Source organism: Suricata suricatta, chromosome 2 (genome assembly GCF_006229205.1).
Source record: "Suricata suricatta isolate VVHF042 chromosome 2, meerkat_22Aug2017_6uvM2_HiC, whole genome shotgun sequence".
NCBI lineage: Eukaryota > Metazoa > Chordata > Mammalia > Carnivora > Herpestidae > Suricata > Suricata suricatta.
This window is the reverse complement of record NC_043701.1, coordinates 155251539-155271076: the sequence shown is the minus strand read 5'-3', so window position 1 is coordinate 155271076 and position 19538 is coordinate 155251539. Positions and strand designations below refer to the sequence as shown.

The 19538-nt window shown below is 39.3% G+C and overlaps 2 protein-coding genes across 10 annotated transcripts in view; both read left to right on the top strand.

Annotated features, from left to right (window-relative positions):
- Positions 1-12721, top strand: part of TCTN3 (tectonic family member 3) — a 23965-nt gene extending 11244 nt beyond the window's left edge. The window contains exon 14 of one of the 3 annotated variants that reach the window (XM_029932286.1): positions 11815-12721. In XM_029932286.1, the coding sequence (XP_029788146.1) occupies positions 11815-12048 (234 nt within the window). In that variant the 3' untranslated portion in view covers positions 12049-12721. Of the gene's footprint in view, positions 1-7423; positions 7459-11814 lie in introns of those variants that run through there. The other 2 variants (XM_029932287.1, XM_029932288.1) reach the window with 2 other exon arrangements.
- A 6549-nt stretch (positions 12722-19270) lies between these two features.
- ALDH18A1 (aldehyde dehydrogenase 18 family member A1) overlaps positions 19271-19538 on the top strand; it is a 37977-nt gene continuing 37709 nt past the window's right edge. For 5 of the 7 annotated variants that reach the window (XM_029932285.1, XM_029932284.1, XM_029932281.1 and 2 more), the window contains exon 1: positions 19272-19422. The gene's annotated coding sequence lies outside the window, so the exon portion shown is untranslated. Of the gene's footprint in view, positions 19423-19538 lie in introns of all 7 variants that reach the window. The other 2 variants (XM_029932280.1, XM_029932279.1) reach the window with 1 other exon arrangement.

The window sequence follows — 19538 nt, the reverse complement described above, 5'->3', positions numbered from 1 at the left end:
CAGGCTGTCTCTGTCTCTCTCAAAATAAATAAATAAACTTTTAAAAATATTATCATACCAGCATTACTATACCAGTTAATGTAACCACAGAAAACATTTTCTGTAACTGTGCATTCAGTATGACAGTCACACACTTACCAGAATCTGTGAGCCTGTTGATTGCTTAAAGATGTTACTATGGCCGGCACTTTCTACAATAGCCAAATCATGGAAAGAGCCTAAATGTCCATCACCTGATGAGTGGATCAAGAAGATGTGGTATATATATATATATACAATGGAGTACTATATGGCAATGAGTAAGAATGAAATCTGGCCTTTTGTAGCAAAGTGGATGGACCTCGGGGGTGTCATGCTAAGCGAAATAAGTCAAGCAGAGAAGGATAAATACCATATGTTTGCACTCATAGGTCTAGCAGGAGAAACCTAACAGAGGACTGTAGGGAGAAGAAGGGGGAAAGAGAGCAGGGGAGAATGAGGGACACAGATCAAGGGAGACTACTGAATACTGAAAATGAAGGGGAGGGGGAGGGAGTGAAGGGGTGATGGCCATGGAGGGGGGCACTTGCGGGGAGAAGCACTAGGTGTTACATGGAAATCAATTTGAGAATAAACTATTAAAAAAAAGATATTGCTATGGCTATTTTGTAGTCCTCAAATCTTAGTTGATTGGATTCCATTAAAATAAATAATTTTAATAGTGAGTAAACATATACCTATTGTTTATGATGTGTGTTAAGACAGCTCTAACACCTGCCTTGGTTTTAATATGTAATCCTTAGCTTTAGAATTGCAAAAACAGAAATGATTAAGTTCTAGTGAACTGATTCATATATAAATTGACATGCCAGTTTATTAACTCTTAATGAAAATTAAAACTAACTGAAATTATTACCTAGATGTCACTGCATTTATATCCCAGAAAAGAAGCTAGACTGCATGTAGGCCAGAAGTAAAATATCTTTAGCTCCTTCTTACAACAGGGTTGAGAATCTTAGCTCACTATGCTTATAAATGGGGTTAAAATTCAGGTTACCAGAAACTGTTAGTGAAAGAATTCCATTTTTTCTCTGTATTACTGAATAACATTAACACAATTTCTGTAAGCTTCATTTAATCTGTTACAAATCCTGCACTGAATATATTGTTTTGTTTTTCTAAACTGTCTTTATTTGCAAGTTTGGAAAGTTACCCAAGGACTATCCCTTTTTCTCTGAATCTCTCTTAGGCATGGAAGCCACCCAGGGCCTTTCATTATGTAGATATTTTAATCACTGTCCTTTTTCTAGTATTTAGTAGAGTTTGGCTTTTTGGATTAGTTTGCCCCCTCTACAAAATCACACTTTGCATTCAGTCATATCTAACTCGCCCAGTTGGTTGACAGATGAAAATTTCAGCTGTGCTTCATTCATGTATAACTGAAGAACGTATCTATTCCAGTCATGGAGCAAAAATGAACTGTGTTGAGCTTACTGAGAGGTGCTGTGGCATATACCAAATCGTGTGTGTTTACTTAGGATGGTTTAAAAGATTTGCAAAGTTAATTGTGACTATACAAAAATTTTCACCTTTAGGACTGACTTGAGAAACTTGCCCCCTTCCACAAAAGCGACTGAAATTACTGGTTTCTATATATTTTACAACACAACCTACCTTATAGCACACACATACATAAAAGTGAAATGAAAGTTTTATAAAACTTCTTATGCAATGCACAATGTGATACTGTCTAGTCTATTGTACTTTATTCGTTTTTTTTAATGCTAGACACTAATGAAGCACAATTTTCAATTTGAAAAACACTTATAGAAAATTCATCTCTGACTACATTTTAAAGCTAGTTATATTGTTTTATTTACTAATTCCTTTTATTCATTATAAGTGAAAGTTGACAGTGTTTTATATCTCAAATAGCATATGCTAGAATAACTGCCAATCTAGCTCCCAATCTGTCGTAGTGGGTTCTATTCTTATGGACCCCACTAAGAATCTGTTGAAAGCTATTCACTTACTAGAAAAAGTAGTAGAAAAATATTGCAAAATTTTTTATATAGCTTCAAGGGATTTATTGATTTCTTGAAGCCAAGCTAAGACCTAGACTAGGAAAGATAAAGAACACTGAACAAAAATGAAATCTACTTGATTTTAGAAACAATTGCTATAAAGGAAAGGGCCAGGAAGTGGCTGGATTGGTATTTCTCTTACCTATTGAAGAATTAGAGAATATCATCACCTTTGGATCACTGTTACAGTCTGTAAAGTTTCTGTCACCAAAGTCTTTCTTTTTCAAGGATCAGTCAACCACCATTTGCCTCTGTCTCTTAATGAATGCTAAGACTATAGAGGTACTGGACCCCCTTATATAGTTCTTAGTAGTCTTTATAGATGAACCTTACTTAGTTGACAGGGCTGTTTCCTTTCTACCTTTTTTTTAAGACCTTTTGAAAGTTATGCTTATCTTTCCATATGTTAAAATGTATAACCACTTGAGTTGTCCCCCTGGTACATAATGATGAACCACAGTGATTCTTTAACATATTCATTCTCCTTGACTCATCTGAAAATCTTGATAATTTCATCGACATCTTTAAAATACTGAGGGAATTTAAAAGTTTTCATTGGCTTCTCCCTCAAATATATGTTTGGCTCTAAAAAATATGGAGAACTAAGTGTATATTAGGTAACATAATATTGTACATAAATAATTTTTTTAGAAATTATTATTCTCCTTAATTCCACTTTATTTAAATCATTAGTTCGCCTAAAGTCATAGTGTTAATATCAGATACCAGCTCACTTCTTAAAGATCATGTACTTACATGAGGAAAAATTACCTTTACATGGGCCTTTATAATATGCTTTGTAGTTAAATAAGTTCCAATCATCATAATAGAAATCACCATATCTGATTGTGTTAGATTAAAAGAGACTCATGAATAAAATAATCAGATACAGCTTTTTTTTTTTTGCATTGGATTCTGATTTGGACAAACAACTATAAATCTAATTTTGGAATGGTTGGGAAATTGAGTATGGACTACATTTTAGAAAGAAATATTAACAGGAAAAGGTAGAAGTTCTTTTTTTTTTTAAGTAGATTTCTAAGCAGCCTGAACAATATTTCACATGGATAAAAACATATATGTGATGTCTATATGTTTATGTCAAGATATAAATGTTAATACTGGTATTCTTTGAGATGGAAATACAATGTTTTTCTTTCACAGTTTTACTTTCTAATAGTCTTAACCTTTTAAGATATAATTTACTGCTTTTGTAATAATTAAACTTTCTTAAAGTCACTAGGAAAATACCTAGGAATAACTGGATGTTATTTTAAAGATGAATTTATTCAGTTTCATTTACAGTAACATGAAAAAATATAAAATACTTAGGAACCAATTTAGCAAAAGAACAAAAGACCTATTCACTATAAAACATTATAGGGAGAAAATTCAGGAGACCTAATAAATGAAGCAATATACCATGTTCATGGAGAAGACTACTCAGCGTTAAGATATCTATTCCCAAATGGACCTAACAGAATTAATGCAAACCCCAAAAAATCATGGCAGGCATTTTTGTGGAAATGGACAGCCTGATTCTAAAATTTATATGAAAATGTAAAGGACTTAGGATAACTAAAACAATTTTGAAAAAGAAAAATAAAGTTGGAGCACTTAAGTCTATTAGTTTCAGGATATACTCTAAATCACAGAGTGTGGTACTGATATAAGGAGAGAGAAATAGTGGCGCCTGGATGGCTCAGTTGGTTATGGTTCCAACTTTGGCTCAGGTCGTGATCTCATAGCTTGTGAGTTTGAGCCCCGTGTCAGGCTCTGTGCTGACAGCTCAGAGCCTGGAGCCTACTAAGATTTCTGTGTCTCCTTCTCTCTATGCCCCTTCCCTGCTCATGCTCTGTCTCTTTTTCTCTCCTTCAAAAATAAACAAACATTTAAAAAAAATTTTTAAGGATAGATAAATAGACCAATGAGACAAAATAGAGTCCGGAAATAGATCCACAAATCAAATCAATGAGAAAAGTACTTGTTAAAAAATAGCTGGTACTGAGACAACTGGACAAAACTGGAACTACTGAATAAACATAGGGGGAAAAATGAATTGACTCCATACACAAAAAGTACTTGTGCTTGCATCACAAACCTATATATGAAACCCAGAGTCACAAAACTTTTAAAGGAAACATAGGAGGATATTTTTGCATGTTTAAAGTAGGCAAATGTTTCTTCTTGAATAAGAAACAAAAATCAAACCATAAAATTAAAAATTTAATAAATAGGTCTTTTTCAAAGTTTAAAATAACTGCTAATCAAATGACACCTCTATGAAAATGAAAATGCACGCTATAGTCTGGTAGAAAATATTTTTCCAAAGCATTATCTGACAAAAGATTAATATCCAAAAGATAAAAAGAATGCCTATAAATAAATAATGCAAGGACTAAAATAAATTAGCTAACTAAAAATGGAAAGATTGAACAGATACTGTACAAAAGGAAATAAACTTGAAAAGGTGCTCAAAGTCATGAGTCATTAGGGATATACAAATTATAACCATGAAATAGCATTCACTGTGAAATTAAAAATAATATTTACTAGAATAACTAAAATCAAAAAGACTAATAACATGAAACCTCAGTTTTAATACATTGCTAATGGAGATGAAAATGGTACAACCATTTAGTCTTTTACATATTCATCTTCCCTGTGACCCAGCAATTTTACTCCTTGGTATTTACCCAAAGGAAATTGAAACATATGTCCAAAACAAGGCCTATTAAGAATGTTCATAGCATCCTTATTCATAATAGCACAAAACTGAAAACAATCCAAATATCCATCATCAGGAGAATGGGCAAATTGTGTACATTCACACAACAGAATTTTCACAATAAAACAATGAATTACCTGTACACAAAACAGTATAGATGTATCTCAAAAACACTTGTCTTGAATGAAAGAATCTAAACACACACAAAAATTATATTTTAAGATTTCATTTATAAAAAACGCAAGAACTGGCAGAAGTAATTATTTAGTGATAAAAGTCAGAAAATGGTTGCTTCTGGGAGACAGACTGGAAAGAGGCACAAGGGAACCCTCTGTAATGATGGATATATTGCAGATCTTGCTTTGGATATGGGCCATTAGCATATGCAGTTGTCAAAACTTGTTGAACACTTAACATGTGTACATTGTATACAAGTTATACTGCAATAAAAAGTTAAAATGATACGGGGGGGGGGGGGACACAATAAAAGCCACTGATTGGGGGAAATATTTACAATATATCTTTCTGACAAGGTTCTTATATGTAGAATAAAGAGCTCTCAGAACCCAGTAATAAGTTACATAGTTGAGCAAAGATGAATTTGTTCTAGTTCATAGTTCTAGTTGATGAAATGTGTAGCTACAAAAACATAAATCTAAGGGATGTATCCATGGCTTTTCTTCTAATGATAGTTTCTTTCCATTTGTAATGACTTGACATAGAAAATTAACATAATGATTTAAATTTTGTGATTATAAAGATGTAATATAGTAATATATCAATATATCAGGTGTACTTCTCTTATTACTAAAGCCAAACAAAACATAATCCAAACTTTTTCACATTGTTACAAAGTAAATCTTACTTGGAGACAAAGGATTTTGCTCAATGTAAGCTGGACTGAAATAAAGCCCCTAAACCTCCCAAAGTGTTAAAACAGAATATTTGATGGTAATTTCTGAAGTAAATATTATAAAATATGATAGTTTATATCAGATAAACTATCATATCAGTGCTTGGGGCTCTGCACTGATGGTGTGGAGCCTGCTTGGGATTTTCTCTCTTCTCTCTCTCTGCCCTCCCCTGCTAATGCTCGCTCGCTCTCTCTCTCTCTCTCTCTCTCTCTCTCAAAATAAATAAATAAAACTTAAAAAATAAAAGATAAAATGCAAATAGAAAAATTTTAGTCTTTGAAATTTATGTATAACACACTAAACATCAAAGCCTTGTTCTTCATGTGGCACTAAAACACAAATTTTAAAGTGAGTCAATAACATTGAGTAAGTGCATTCAAATTCCTTTTAAGTACTGGACTGTCTACTAGATTATATTTGTTCCAAACTTCCACACAATTATGGAAGCAGTATTCTTAGTATGTGAAGAATAAGCATCTAATTTGATATATTAGTTTATAAATAAATATTTGAAGGAAGGAAGGAAGCACAACCTTTAAGGATCCTAATTAGGGAGAGATAAGGGGTCAGAGTGATTTATAATTACTATTAAATAGCTATGGCATAATTTTTTCCTTTTGATTTATTATCTCTTGTTACTTTATATTAGTGTCCTATCCAAAAATATCTCTACTCATTTGTCAAATATATATATATATATATTGAGTGCCTACTTTGTGCCAAGTACCATGGTTGCTGCTCTAGGTAAAGTGTGGTAAACAAGATAGACATCATCCCTGCTTATGGAAAGTGTAGGACAATACTGAGGTGAACTTTAGAATACTGTTATGGAAATTCATCAGGAGATACTGATAGCTGGGCCCGGGGGGCAGGGGGAGAGCTGTGAGGACTGCCGGAAGTAGACAGAATTCAGGAGGTTTAGCAGTGTCACAGGTAGGACTTGATTGCTTGGATACAAAAGGTTGAGGGCGAGTGAGTCAAGGATAATGGATATGTTTTCAGTTTGGGCATCTCATTCATTTCTTGTATATTTTATTTTATTTTATTTTTTAATAATAGTTTATTGCCAATTTAGTTTCCATGTATCACCCAGTGCTCTTCCCCACAAGTGCCCTCCTCCATGACCGTCAGCCCCCTTCTCCATTCCTCCTCCCTCTTCAGTCCTCAGTTTGTTTTCAGTATTCAAGAGTCTCTCATGATTTGCCTCCCTCCCTCTCCCTAACTTACTTTCCCCCCTTCCCCTTCCCATGGTCCTTTGTTAAGTTTCTCCTGTTAGACCTATGAGTGAAAACATATGCCTGATTTATTTCACTTAGCATGACACCCTTGAGGTCCATCCACTTTGCTACAAATGGCCAGATTTCACTCTTCCTCATTGCCATGTAGAACTCCATTGTATATATAAACCACATCTTTATCCATTCATCGGTTAATGGACATTTAGGCTCTTTCCATGATTTGGCTATTGTTGAAAGTGCCGCTATGAACGTTGGGGTACATGTGCCCCTATGCATCAGCACTTCTGTATCCCTTGGGTAAATCCCTAGCAGTGCTATTTCTGGGTCATAGGGGAGTTCCATTGATAGTTTTTTTGAGGAACCTCCACACTGTTTTCCAGAGCGCCTGCACCAGTTTACATTCCCACCAACAGTGTAGGAGGGTGCCCGTTTCTCCACGTCCTTGCCAGCATCTATAGTCTCTTGATTTGTTCATTTTAGCCACTCTGACCAATGTGATGTGGTATCTCAGCATGGTTTTGATTTGTATTTCCCTGATGATGAGTGACGCTGAGCATCATTTCATGTGCCTGTTGGCCATCTGGATGTCCTCTTTTGGAGAAGTGTCTATTCATGTCTTCTGCCCATTTCTTCACTGGATTACTCATTTTTCAGGTATGGAGTTTAGTGAGTTCCTTTTAGATTTTGGATAGTAGCCCTTTATACGATATGGCATTTGCAACTATCTTTTCCCATTCTGTCACTTGCCTATTAGTTTTTTTGACTGTTTCCTTTGCAGTGCAGAAGTTTTTTATCTTGATGAGGTCCCAATAGTTCTTTTTTTTTTTTTTTATGTTTTTATTTTTGAGAGACAGAGAGAGACAGCATGAGCAGGGGAAGATCAGAGAGAAAGGGACACACAGAATCCGAAGCAGGCTCGAGGCTCTGAGCTAACTGTCAGCACAGAGCCCTACATGGGGCTCAAACCCACAAACTGTGAGATCATGACCTGAACTGAAGCCGGAAGCCAGCTCCTGACTGAGCCACCCAGGCGCCCCCCCAGTAGTTCATTTTTGTTCTTGATTCCCTTGCCTTTAGGGATGTGTTGAGTAGGAAATTGCTGCGATTGAGGTCAAAGAGGCTGTTTCCTGCTTTCTCCTCTAGGGTTTTTGTGGTTTCCTGTCCCACATTCAGGTCCTTCATCCATTTTGAGTTTATTTTTGTGTATGGTGTAAGATAGTGGTCTAGTTTCATTCATCTCATGTTGCTGTCCAGTTCTCCCAGCGCCACCTTTTAAAGAGGCTGTCTTTTTTCCTTTGGATACTCTTTCCTGCTTTGTCAACGATTAATTGGCCATATATTTGTGAGTTCAGTTCTAGGCTCTCTATTCTATTGCATTGTTCTATGTGTCTGTTTTCGTGCCAATACCATACTGTCTTGATGATGACAGCTTTGTAGTAGAGGCTAAAGTCTGGGATTGTGATGATAGTGCTGGAAGTCGTAGCATCAGCAATCAGACAACAAAAGGAAATAAAAGGCATCAGAATTGGCAAAATGAAGTCAAACTTTCACTTTTCGCAGATGACATGATACTCTACATTTCTTGTATATTTTATATGTGATACCCTGTTGACTACCAAATGTAATTTTGCCTTTTGCACTTGCCTATTTTACACCCTCTCCTTTTTTTAATTTGGTGGGTATGCCTGAGGTTTTCTTCCCCTTTCTATTGTGTTTTATGTCTGTTGTGAAAGACTGCCCTCACGTTACTAGACCACTTTACCTGTAAAGTGCCTTGAAATACACATCTCCCAAATGCCCCTTACCCAATGACTGAAGGATACAGGAACAGACAAACCCAGCTCCCAGAGTGACTTGGTGGCTCAGCCAATTGAGTCTGACTCGATTTTGGCTCAGGCCATGATCTCATGGTTCGTGGGATCGAGTCCCACAGTGGGCTCCATACCAAGAATGGAGCCTGCTTAAGATTCTCTCTCTCTCCCTCTGTCCCTCTATCCTGCTTGCCCTCTCTCTCACTCTAAAATTTTGAAAAAGACAGAAAAGAAAAGGAAAAAAACTCACTCCCCTTGCTTTATTTGGGCTGAGACAACACAACTTATTAGGACTCTGAACCTACCTTGTATTTCAGAGTTCCCCTGATTGGAAGATTGCTGACTGGGTTAATGCTGGATATAGTATAAATTATCAAATTAATTAGTAATTGTATAATTTATCAAAATAATACATATGTTTTTAAAGTCAAAAAATGCCAGAAAGGAGGATATCGTAATTTTTTTTTAATGTTATATCCACTTTAGCCTTGATTCTAAGCAATATTGAATAATAACGTCTTGCATCATGAGTTTATAGGGTATCTATTGAATTCCTATTTTGGTAGATTCGTTTAGCTCTGTTTTTTCCTCCTACCACTCTCCCAATATATTTTATTATTACATGAAAATATTTTATTATATCAAAATATTTTATTAAATCAGAGGCACCTGGGTGGCTCAGTCAGTTAAGCATCTAACTTTGGCTCAGGTCATGATATCATGGTTCATGAGTTTGAGCTCCACATTGAGCTCTCTACTACTGTTCTTATATCTATTTAAGGATCTGGGGCACCTGGCTGTCTCAGTCAGAAGAGCTTGCAACTCTTCATCTCAGAGTCATGAGTTCAAGCCCATGTTGGGTTGTAGAAACTACTTAAATAAAACGTTTTAAAAAATAAGATTAAAAATAAAGATCTAACAGCTTTTCATCTTCATCTTTCCTTGTCTGTTTTTGCTGAGTGTGTTTATTCTACTCATTTGGTACAGTTTTTCTCTTTTTTTTAATTTTTTAGTATTTATTTTAAGAGAGAGAGACAGTGTGAGTAGGGAAGGGGTAGAGGAATCTGAGGCAGGCTCCAGGCTCTGAGCTGTTAGCACAGAGCCCGTCACAGGGCTTGAACTCACGACCCGCAAGATCATGACCTGAGCCGAAGTCGGACCCTCAACCAACCGAGCCACCCAGGCGCCCCATGTACAGTGTTTTTCTTTAATGTGAGAAGCTTCCCCCACATATCTGGCAATCTCTAGCTGTCTGTCCAACATAAGAGTAAGCTGTTAAGCTCATTGAAAGCTCTGTGATCATCATGAGTGTGATTTGCTGACTGGTGGCCTTCCTGGTGGAGCATTAGATGTAGTTGTTTTGGGGGTTATGGAATTGCCAGATGCCATTATCTTTTTGTCTTGTTGCTGGAACTGATAATTTTCTCAAAAAAAAAAAAAAAAAAAAAAAGCCTCTTAATTCCTGCCTGAAGGGTATGGATGTAAGACCATCTGTCAGCATCTTGGAGCTAGATGAGGGAAGGGATTTTATTATACAGAAGAACTTCACTATTTTTAGTTCCATACATCACTTTGCCCTTCTTTATGCCCAACGTCCCTAAATCCAGAATTTCTCATGTTTAATTGTCCAGTCTCTTGTTGAGGTGAGGAAGGAGTAGTTGCATGATCACACTGAGGGGGTATCGTTCTGTAACTGCTTTCTATCCCTACCCGATCCCTGCCTCCGTGTCCTATCCTCCCCATTTTCCTTGTCTGGTTAGTTTCAGCCAGTCGTCCATGCCGGGCTGGAATCAGGATTCCCTTGTCAGCTTTAGCCTACACTGGCTGTTCCGGAGCATATATGGCTCTCTCAGTGCCTCAGAAGTTACATTATTTCTGTGTCAAGTCCCTCATGAACTTCACTGTTTATTATTTATTTTAATGTTTATTTTATTTTTGTGAGAGAGAGACAGAGCTTGAGCAGGGGAGGAGCAGAGAGAGAGGGAGACACAGAATCCGAAGCAGGCTCCAGGCTCTGAGCTGTCAGCACAGAGCCCAATGCAGGGCTTAAACTCACGAACCATGAGATCATGACCTGAGCCGAAGTTGGATACTTAACTGACTGAGCCACCCACGCTCCCCAAACTCCACTGTTTAAAAGAAGATTCCAAAAAGTTAATATGATCTGCAAGATTATCACAGCCCTGGCCCCAGACCCATTTTTTTTTTAAGTACCCAGAAAGGTTATTCTAAGCCAAGTTGTGTTCCTAGAGCTAGTATTTACTGTTGCCAAAGACCACAGCAGATAATATGTAGCATCAGAGTAAACAAAGGTAAATGGAGAAAATACTCCTATCTGGTTCAAGAAGGTAGTTATTTACTATCAAATTAGAGTTTTGATTGGTAAAGCATAGAGTTAGAACAAAAGGTGTTCTTTTTAGATAAACATGTTCTAGTCATTAGGCTATGACCATATCTACCAAAAGCTATGTATATTAGATCAGATACTTGAGTCAACTTGACAAGGTCCCTTCTGGGAGCATCTGTTTCATTTGACTTGAATTGATGGGTGGTTTAGAGGATCCTTTCTAACCCTGAGATTGTTGTGACTCCGATGCGCTTTTTATCTACATTACAGAGTTCTTTGTTTTTCCATGAAGTTTCACATTTCTTTTTGCAATTGAAGATGGAATAGAATTGCCTCTACTCCTTCCACATGTGTCCTCCTTCAGACCCAGGAGCTTTCTGGGACTTAATAAGGTGAAGCTGCTAAACACGTAACAGCAGCGGTTTTGCCATCTGGCCTCTCTGGTATCAGTCAGCTCCCCAGTCGGGGGAAACTATAGTCAGTCTTTCAGACTTGAGGTAGATGGACCTGTTCACAGATCTGGTGTCATGGACTGCTGCTAAGAAATCCACTTCATTATGTGTTATAGAACAATAACTCTGTAGCACCAATATGAGAAAAAGGTATATCTTGGTTTTGGTCTTTTTTTCAGGGAAAGTAATAAGAACAGTCAAATTAAGGAGGTACATTAATGGGTACCAAGCACTCACCTGTCCTGGACTTTCTTCCTGCAGGATTCCCAACAAGTAACAGAAGTACTTTTGACAACTGTTGTGACCTTTGTGGACATTACCCAGAAGCCAGAGCCTCCAAGGGGCCAACCCAGAACAGACTGGAAACTACCATTTGACTTCTTTTTTCCCTTGAAAATAGCATTCAGCAGAGTAGACTCTCAAAAAAGTTCAGCCTCTCTCATCCTTACCCTGTGTCTCTTAGTACTTGGAGTTCTCAAGCTGGAAACCAAGTGAAACAAGAAGAAACTGATTTAAATTTTCCCTATGGGAAGTTCGGAGACAGCCTACTTATCTTGGCAAAATAGGCCCTTACCTGCTCGTGACTGGAGGAGAATATTTAGGATAACAGAGGACCTAACTGAAGGAATGTTTGTATATGAAAGAAGGGATTTTCGAAGAGCAATAAAAATATCTTTTTCTTGGCTCTCTGCTTAGGACTGTGCAGACCACCAGGTACACATTAGGTTCTCCGCTCCTCAAGCTGGGAAGAATGTAAAGAGCTCTTCCTCCAGCCCCTCCAGGTTGTGTTATACGTGACTGAGCTTTGCAAGATCTTCATCCGCTGCTCGCGGGCCCACACAGGCCCAGCACGAAGGAACATGCTCCTGCTGTCCCCTGGATGAACTTGGGAACAGATGCCCTCTGGACTTGAGAGGAGCTGACTGTTCAGAACAGAAATCTGCTGTCTATAGATTTCATCTGGCCCCTCCCTACTCCTTTGGGCCACACACTTTGCCCGAGCACGAGTAGGGAGAGCGATTCTTTCTAGTCAGTTTGCAAAATGAATGTTGACTCCTGGTCCCTCCTTTTTTACCAACAAATGACCCTACCACTCATTTCTTCATTTTTGCTTTCTTCCATTGTGGTGAAGGGAAATAAAACTGATTGAGAGCTTTGTTGTACTAATTCCAGCAGCACACAGAAGCTGACGTGTGATCACCTCATGATTATTTATCTATGTGGGTGAGTTTTAAAAACAGGAGGCAAAAAACCTTTCGTAGATAGCAGAATAGCATTCAAATCAAAGAACGTGGGTTCTTTTCCTAGGGTTGGAGCCAAACATAGCAGGATAGGTAGGAGGGAGGAGATGATGCCCAGAACCAGAGGGTGGGGAGCCAACATGACCGGAGTAGAAACATTAGATGGGCAAAATAGGCGCTGTGATGGGATAAGAAAGATGGGAACTCACTATATGGGACTTGAAAGCCAGGCAGAGAGAACTGGGGGATAGTTGTTTTTTTTCCACAACATATTAGCGATCTGAATCTAAAACTGCCTTTTAATAAAGTATATACATAATAAATCCCACTTCATGAGCAGAAAATGCTAATTGTAAATACCATCTCTGATGGGTTAGTCATTTTGCCCCATTGCAAAGTACCCTGAAAGTAACCTACCTCCCTGGAGGAAAGTGGCAAGGCTCCTGTAGCAGTTACTACCAACGTAGGAGGAAGTGCATCAGTACAAGGGAGATCTGCACAGGGGGAGCTGGGAGCTGCAAGCTGATGGCATCATTCCTATCAGACTCCTATACACAGATATTACTTAATTCAGCAACCCTGCCTCCAAAGGAACCTGTACCAAGATAGAGCACAAAGCGACAATAAAGTAAGGTTTCCAGCTGGGGCTTCTTAAAGGGAAATAAATTTATGTGACCATTCATCCTAAATGATGGGGTAGATGACATCTAATCTACTTACAACAGCCTGTGAGTCCTTAGAATCTGGTCCCTATACTCCTTTATTCACTTGCTTATTCTCATGTCCCCATGCTATGAAACCACTATGCCCCTACAAAAAGTATATATGTGTGTGTGTGTGTATGGTACATAATCAGATACCATAGAAGTCCCTCTTTTTTTTTTATTACATTATTTTTTTTAATTTTTAAAATTTACATCCAAGTTAGCATATAGTGATAGAGTGCAACAATGATTTCAGGAGCAGATTCCTACCCATTTAGCCCATCCCCCCTCCCACAACTCCTCTAGCAACCCTCTGTTCTCAATATTTAAGAGTTTCTTGTGTTTTGTTCCCCCTTCCTGTTTTTATTTTTGCTTTTCTCCCCTTATGTTCATCTGTTTTGTATATTAAAATCCTCATATGAGTGAAGTCATATGATATTTGTCTTTCTCTGACTGAAAAGTTACCCTTTTAAAGTATACAATTAAGTAAGTGGTTTTTACAGCGTTCTGTAACTATCACCACTGATTCCAGAGCATTTCATCGCCCTAAAACGAAAGCCCATACTGATTAGCAGTCACTTCCCACTTCCCCTCTCCTCCTAGCAGTCACTAATCTATTTTCTATCTCTAAATCTGCCTGCTCTGGACATCTCATATCAGTGGAATCATACAGTGTGTGACCTTTTGTGTCTGGCTTCTTTCAGGTAGCATGTATTCAAGGTTCCTGTTATAGCGTGGATGAATAATATATTGTATGAATATACCACACCTTATTTATTCATCAGTTGAACACATTTGGGCTTTTCCTACTTTTTGGAAGTTACGAATATACTGCTTCAACATTCACGTCCAAGTTTGTGTGTGGAATTATGGTTTTATTTATCTTGAGTATATACCTAGGAGTGGAATTTCTGAGTAATATGGTAACTCTATGTTTAACTTATTGAGAAACTGCCGAAGTACTTACCAAAGTGGAAGTCCCACCAGCAGTGTATGAGTATTCAAATTATCCACATCTTTGCCAACACTTGTTATTGTCATTCTTGTTTTAAGCATCCTAGGATGTGTGCAGTGGCGCCTCGTGATCTAGCATGCCTTTGTACACTGTAGTACATAGAGATCTTACACCAGAAATCAGCATATCTGTTCTTCCAAGGTAGGAACACCTCAAGTGTTCTCTTCCTCTCTACCTCTCTGCTAATTTAATTAGCTTGTAAACCTAGTTTCCAATTACAAAACTACTTCAATATACCTTAGATAAGATTTTATGGTTATCTTATCTCTAGTGGGTCTTCCTTGTAACAGACCTTCAGGATATTTCTAAAACCATCTGTAGAACAATGCAGTCTCCTTAGTTCCCTCCCTTTATACAGGTTAAATTATTAGCTATTTGACTAACTGCACAAAAGGTCTGTATTGTAACCACCAATTTAAGGAACAATTTTAGTTGTAAAGGGGTATGTACAATTTAGATAGAATGAAATTGAAATCCCAGGCAACCATTACAGGTGTGGAGAAACAGATAACTCTCAGATACTTTTCTTCATGAGAATTAAAAACGGGTAGGAACTTGGGAAGAGAAGGGCAGGTAGCTATTTGATAATATGTATCAAAAGCCTTAAAAATGTTCATAGGCTCTGACCCAACCGTACCGCTTGTTGGACATTATGGAAAAGAGAAAAATATCCAACAATGGAGAATTAAATATAATATATCCATAAATTTCAATGCTGTACAACCACTGAAACTGAGTAGACGTGCCTTCATTGCAACATGATCTATTTTTAAGTGAATGATACAGACTACAAAGTAGAGCATATATTCTGTGATCTTATTTTTTTTAAAAAACACAAACTACACATGTATTCTAGGCAAACAGAAAGTCTGGAAGTGTACAAATCAAAATGGGGATTTTTAAAAAAAAATAAGCATTTCTGATGTTTATAATCAGAGAAAATAAAACTGTACTTTAAAGAAAATATGTGCTCTCCCAAAGAAACCTCCCTGTTTATTGTAAGAATGTTTCACATCTATGAGTAACCTCTCTTTTCTATTGATGTGTTTGGGTGTTGATGTTGTTTCGCATTCTGGGTCTGTCTTTGAAATCAGGGGTTCTGAAATGCCAGTCATATCTAATCTTCTGAGGCACTTCATAAAAAGACTGATTCCTGGGCCCTGCCACTGGAGATTCTGATTCACTGGTAGGAAAAGGAGGTTCTAAGAATCTCTGTGTTTCAAAGGCTTTCCTGGTACTTCTGACATGCAGCCTCGTTTGTAAAACTCCAAACTGATGTTGCATAGTGTGGCTGAAATAGATTTCACTTAAGCATCTGTCCTATCATTGCTAACTCATGTGAAATGTCTACCAGGCTAGCCTACTGCCTTTTCTCTGAGAATTCCTATCACTCAGAGCTCGGCTGAGGTGGGCCCCGCCTCCAGGCTCACATTACCTACATGACCTGGTCTCTCCCTGCCACAGCTGAGCAATCCAAAAGTGGAGTCCTTGGGGCACCTGGGTGGCTCACTGGGTTGAGCGTCTGGCTTTGGCTCAGGTCACGATCTCACGGTTTGTGGGTTGGCACCCCGCGTCGGGTTCTATGCTGACAGCTCAGAGCCTGGAGCCTGCTTTGGATTCTGTCTCCCTCTTTCTCTGACCCTCCCCTGCTCACGCTGTCTCTCTCTGTCTCTCAAAAATTAAAAAAAACACACAAAAAAAATTTCAAAAGTGGAGTCCTGGACCTAGTTAGGCCAGCAAGAGTTTCTCCCTTAGGACTTTGGAACTGGAACCAAGAAGTCAGTCAGGAGTAGGCACTAACTAAGGATATTTGAGGGCCAAGGGAGCCATTTTCTACCAAGTGTTCGCCAATGAAGTGCCTACCTTAAAAGGGAGAGAAAAGAAACATGTGCAGAGAGAAGTGTAGATAAGAGACCCAGAGTACTTTTGGTTTCCAGGTTCCACTGCCTTGTACCCACCTCTCATGAGATCTGATTTTACCGTTTGCTCTTGGAGACTGCAAGTTACTCCTTCTAGTAAATTGCTTTATTTGAGTGTTTTTGTTATCAACAATTAAAGAACCTGAGACTAAGATAACTTAAACCTTGTACTCTGTAACATTGTAAAGAAGTGGTCTTCAATCCTGCATTTGTATAGCCCAAAATAAATAGTCCACTTCCTAGGTGACTTTCTAGTCACGCCCAATTCTATTTCCATTTGTTGAGACAAAAGTTAGATCCTTCCAATTAAAAAAAAATCCTTTTAGGAGTGCTGGGTAACTCAGGCAGTTAAGCATCTGACTCTTGATTTCGGCTCAGGTGGTGATTTGTAGTTTGTGAGATCAAGCCCTGTGTCAGGCTCTGTGCTGACAGCACCTCTTTCTCTGCCCTTCCCCTGCTTGCACATGCTTTCTCTCTTTCTCTGTCTCAAAATAAATATTTTTTAAAAACTCATTAAAAGTCATATTCAGGAAAGATACCATGACTATGCTATTTCTGCAGAGGAGCAAAACAGCTTATATTTCTGGTATTTGATTTTTCTCAATCCATAGTCACATATCCCCTCCTTTGTCCACATTGGTGGAGTAGAATATTAATAGTAAAATAGTAATAAAGCTCAAATAACAGTAATAAATAAAATTTAAAATGTACAGTATTGAAAGACTTCTATATTTGTTCCTCTTAACATCCCTGTGGAATAGACAAGGACAGTGTTATTAGTCCATTTCTTATTTAAGAAAATGAAACCCAAAGAAATTAAATTCATTCATTTATCAAATATTTGTTGTCAATGTGCCAGGAACATACTTCTCTACTCTCAAAAGCTTATATTCCAGCAGGGAAGGCAGATAAGCAATTACCATAAGGTGATGTGTGGTTGAAAAGACCTAGAACAAGATTTTGCAAGTGGAGAAGGCCACTGTCTTTAATGGCTTTAGTTATACCCACAGTTACCTAATTTGTTCTAAGTTCATGGTGCGAATCTTAAAAGCTGAAGTACCAGATGAAACTTACTAGGAAGCACTTTTATTACTTTTGTATCCTCCACCCAACTTCAAACCCAAAGAGCTGACAACTTAACCCATGTTCAGTGACCTCACTATTCACCGCAAAGAACTCCCCTCATCTATTTCCTAACTTACTATATTATAGCACCACCAGATTTGCAAGAATCCCTCCTCTTCTCTCACCAGCCCCCACTTTAAAGTAGTAAGAGCTTCCAGCTCTACCTGCTTTGTGCTCCCCATGCCCACTTCTCGAGCCTTTTTTCTGGCCATCATTTCTTACTTGGGCCTTGGCACTAGCTAACCAGCCTCTCAGCTTCTACCCCTCTTTACTGATTTCTGACACACAAATCTCATCACCGTGCCATTCCAGTACTTTAAAAGTCACGGTTCTCTGTCTTTGGGGATGATAAATTTCAAGCTCTTTAGCATGGCACAGAAATCCCTTTGCGAGGTGGCTCCCACCAGACACCTCTCCTGTCATGTCCCACCTGTAGCCTCTTCTCATAGGACATCTTGTGCCTCTGCTTATTGCATTCCTTCTTCCTTATATGATCCTGCTTCCTGTTTCTAGGTGAACGACTTCGTTTTTGCCCTTTAAAGCACAATTGGAATGTCTACCCTCTTTTAAAAGCTTTGCCTGAAATCCCTGGGCACCCCCTCCTCGAGCACACGTTGCAGCGTTGAAATCATTTGCTCACATTATCTGTTTCTCCTTTAAGGCTGTGAACTCATCTAGGGAAGGAACGATGTCTTCCTCCACACCTGGAGAATGCCTGGCACATAAAGTGGGCGATTTGTTTTTGTTTTTTTTAGTTTTTTAAATGTTTATTTATTTTTGAGAAAGGAGAGAGAGAACATGAGCAGGGAAGGGGCAGAGAAAGGGAGACAGAATCCGAAGCAGGCTCCGGGCCCTGGGCTATCCGCACAGAACCCTATGCGGGGCTCAAAAGTCAACAACAGGGAGATATGACCTGAGCCAAAGCTGGATTCTTAACCGACTGAGCCACCCAGGCGCCCCTAAAGTAGGCAATGTTTAATGAATGAGGAAATGAATAGGCCCAGCAATGTTCTAAAGAAGGAGAAGATGCCTTCCTTGTCACTCGTCTCCAGTCAAGTGCTGTGCAGCCTTTCCCCAGCCCCTGCACCTGCCCAGCATTGCCTTGCCTATTTGCTGTGTTTCCCTGTGAGGAAAACACAGCAAATATAAAAGAGGGAGACTGAACTCTAATTGTAAGGGTAGATCCGCATTCGCCTTTGGAATAGTTGCAATTGTGAGGGATTAAATACAACTTTTTAAATGCAATACTTCACCAGCGCTCTTGCTGAACAAGATTTGGGTTGGGACCCTTGGGGAAACCCCTAAATGACTAGGGGGCAAATCATTTTATCACAGTGGCAAAAATTTCGCATTTAAATAGCAAAATTTTTGCCGAGAACGTGGGTTCTGTAAACGCAGGTATGTGTAAGTTGATCCAACCTATTTCTGAGGTGTGCGTGGGATATAACGAACAGCACCGACAAACATTCCGTATGGGAACCAGCCAGCAGCTACGTGAGCCAGGCACCTTTCCTGCCTCCTCGGGAAGCCCCGTAGGGCTCCTGTTCCCCAAGGGACGTGGACAGGCACTGGAGATGTCGAGCCCCGCCTCCCGGCGTCTGCCCGGGCCTGGGAGGGCGGGGCCCGCCACGTGGAGCGCAGACCGTATTCTCCAAGGCGCCTACGCGGTTGCCGCGGCGTAGCTCCGGCTCGGCCCTTCGCCCCACGTCAGCAGCGGAGGCCCCGCGGCCTGCGTTTACTCCAACGCCGCTGACGTAACGTCATCTTGCAGGACGTGGACGGAAGCAAAAGGGGAGTAAGTCGGCGCCAGAACGGGTCCGGCGTGCAGTGCCGGCTGGGCGGCGGGGTCGTGTGGTCTTGGGGAGGTAGGTACTCTGGTGGCGGGGATGGCGGCGGCGATGGCGCGGCGCCGGCGCCTCCGCGGGGGCTGATGGGGCTCCTGGCCCGCTGCTGGGGGGAAGGGTGCGCGCCGGCCTGCGGC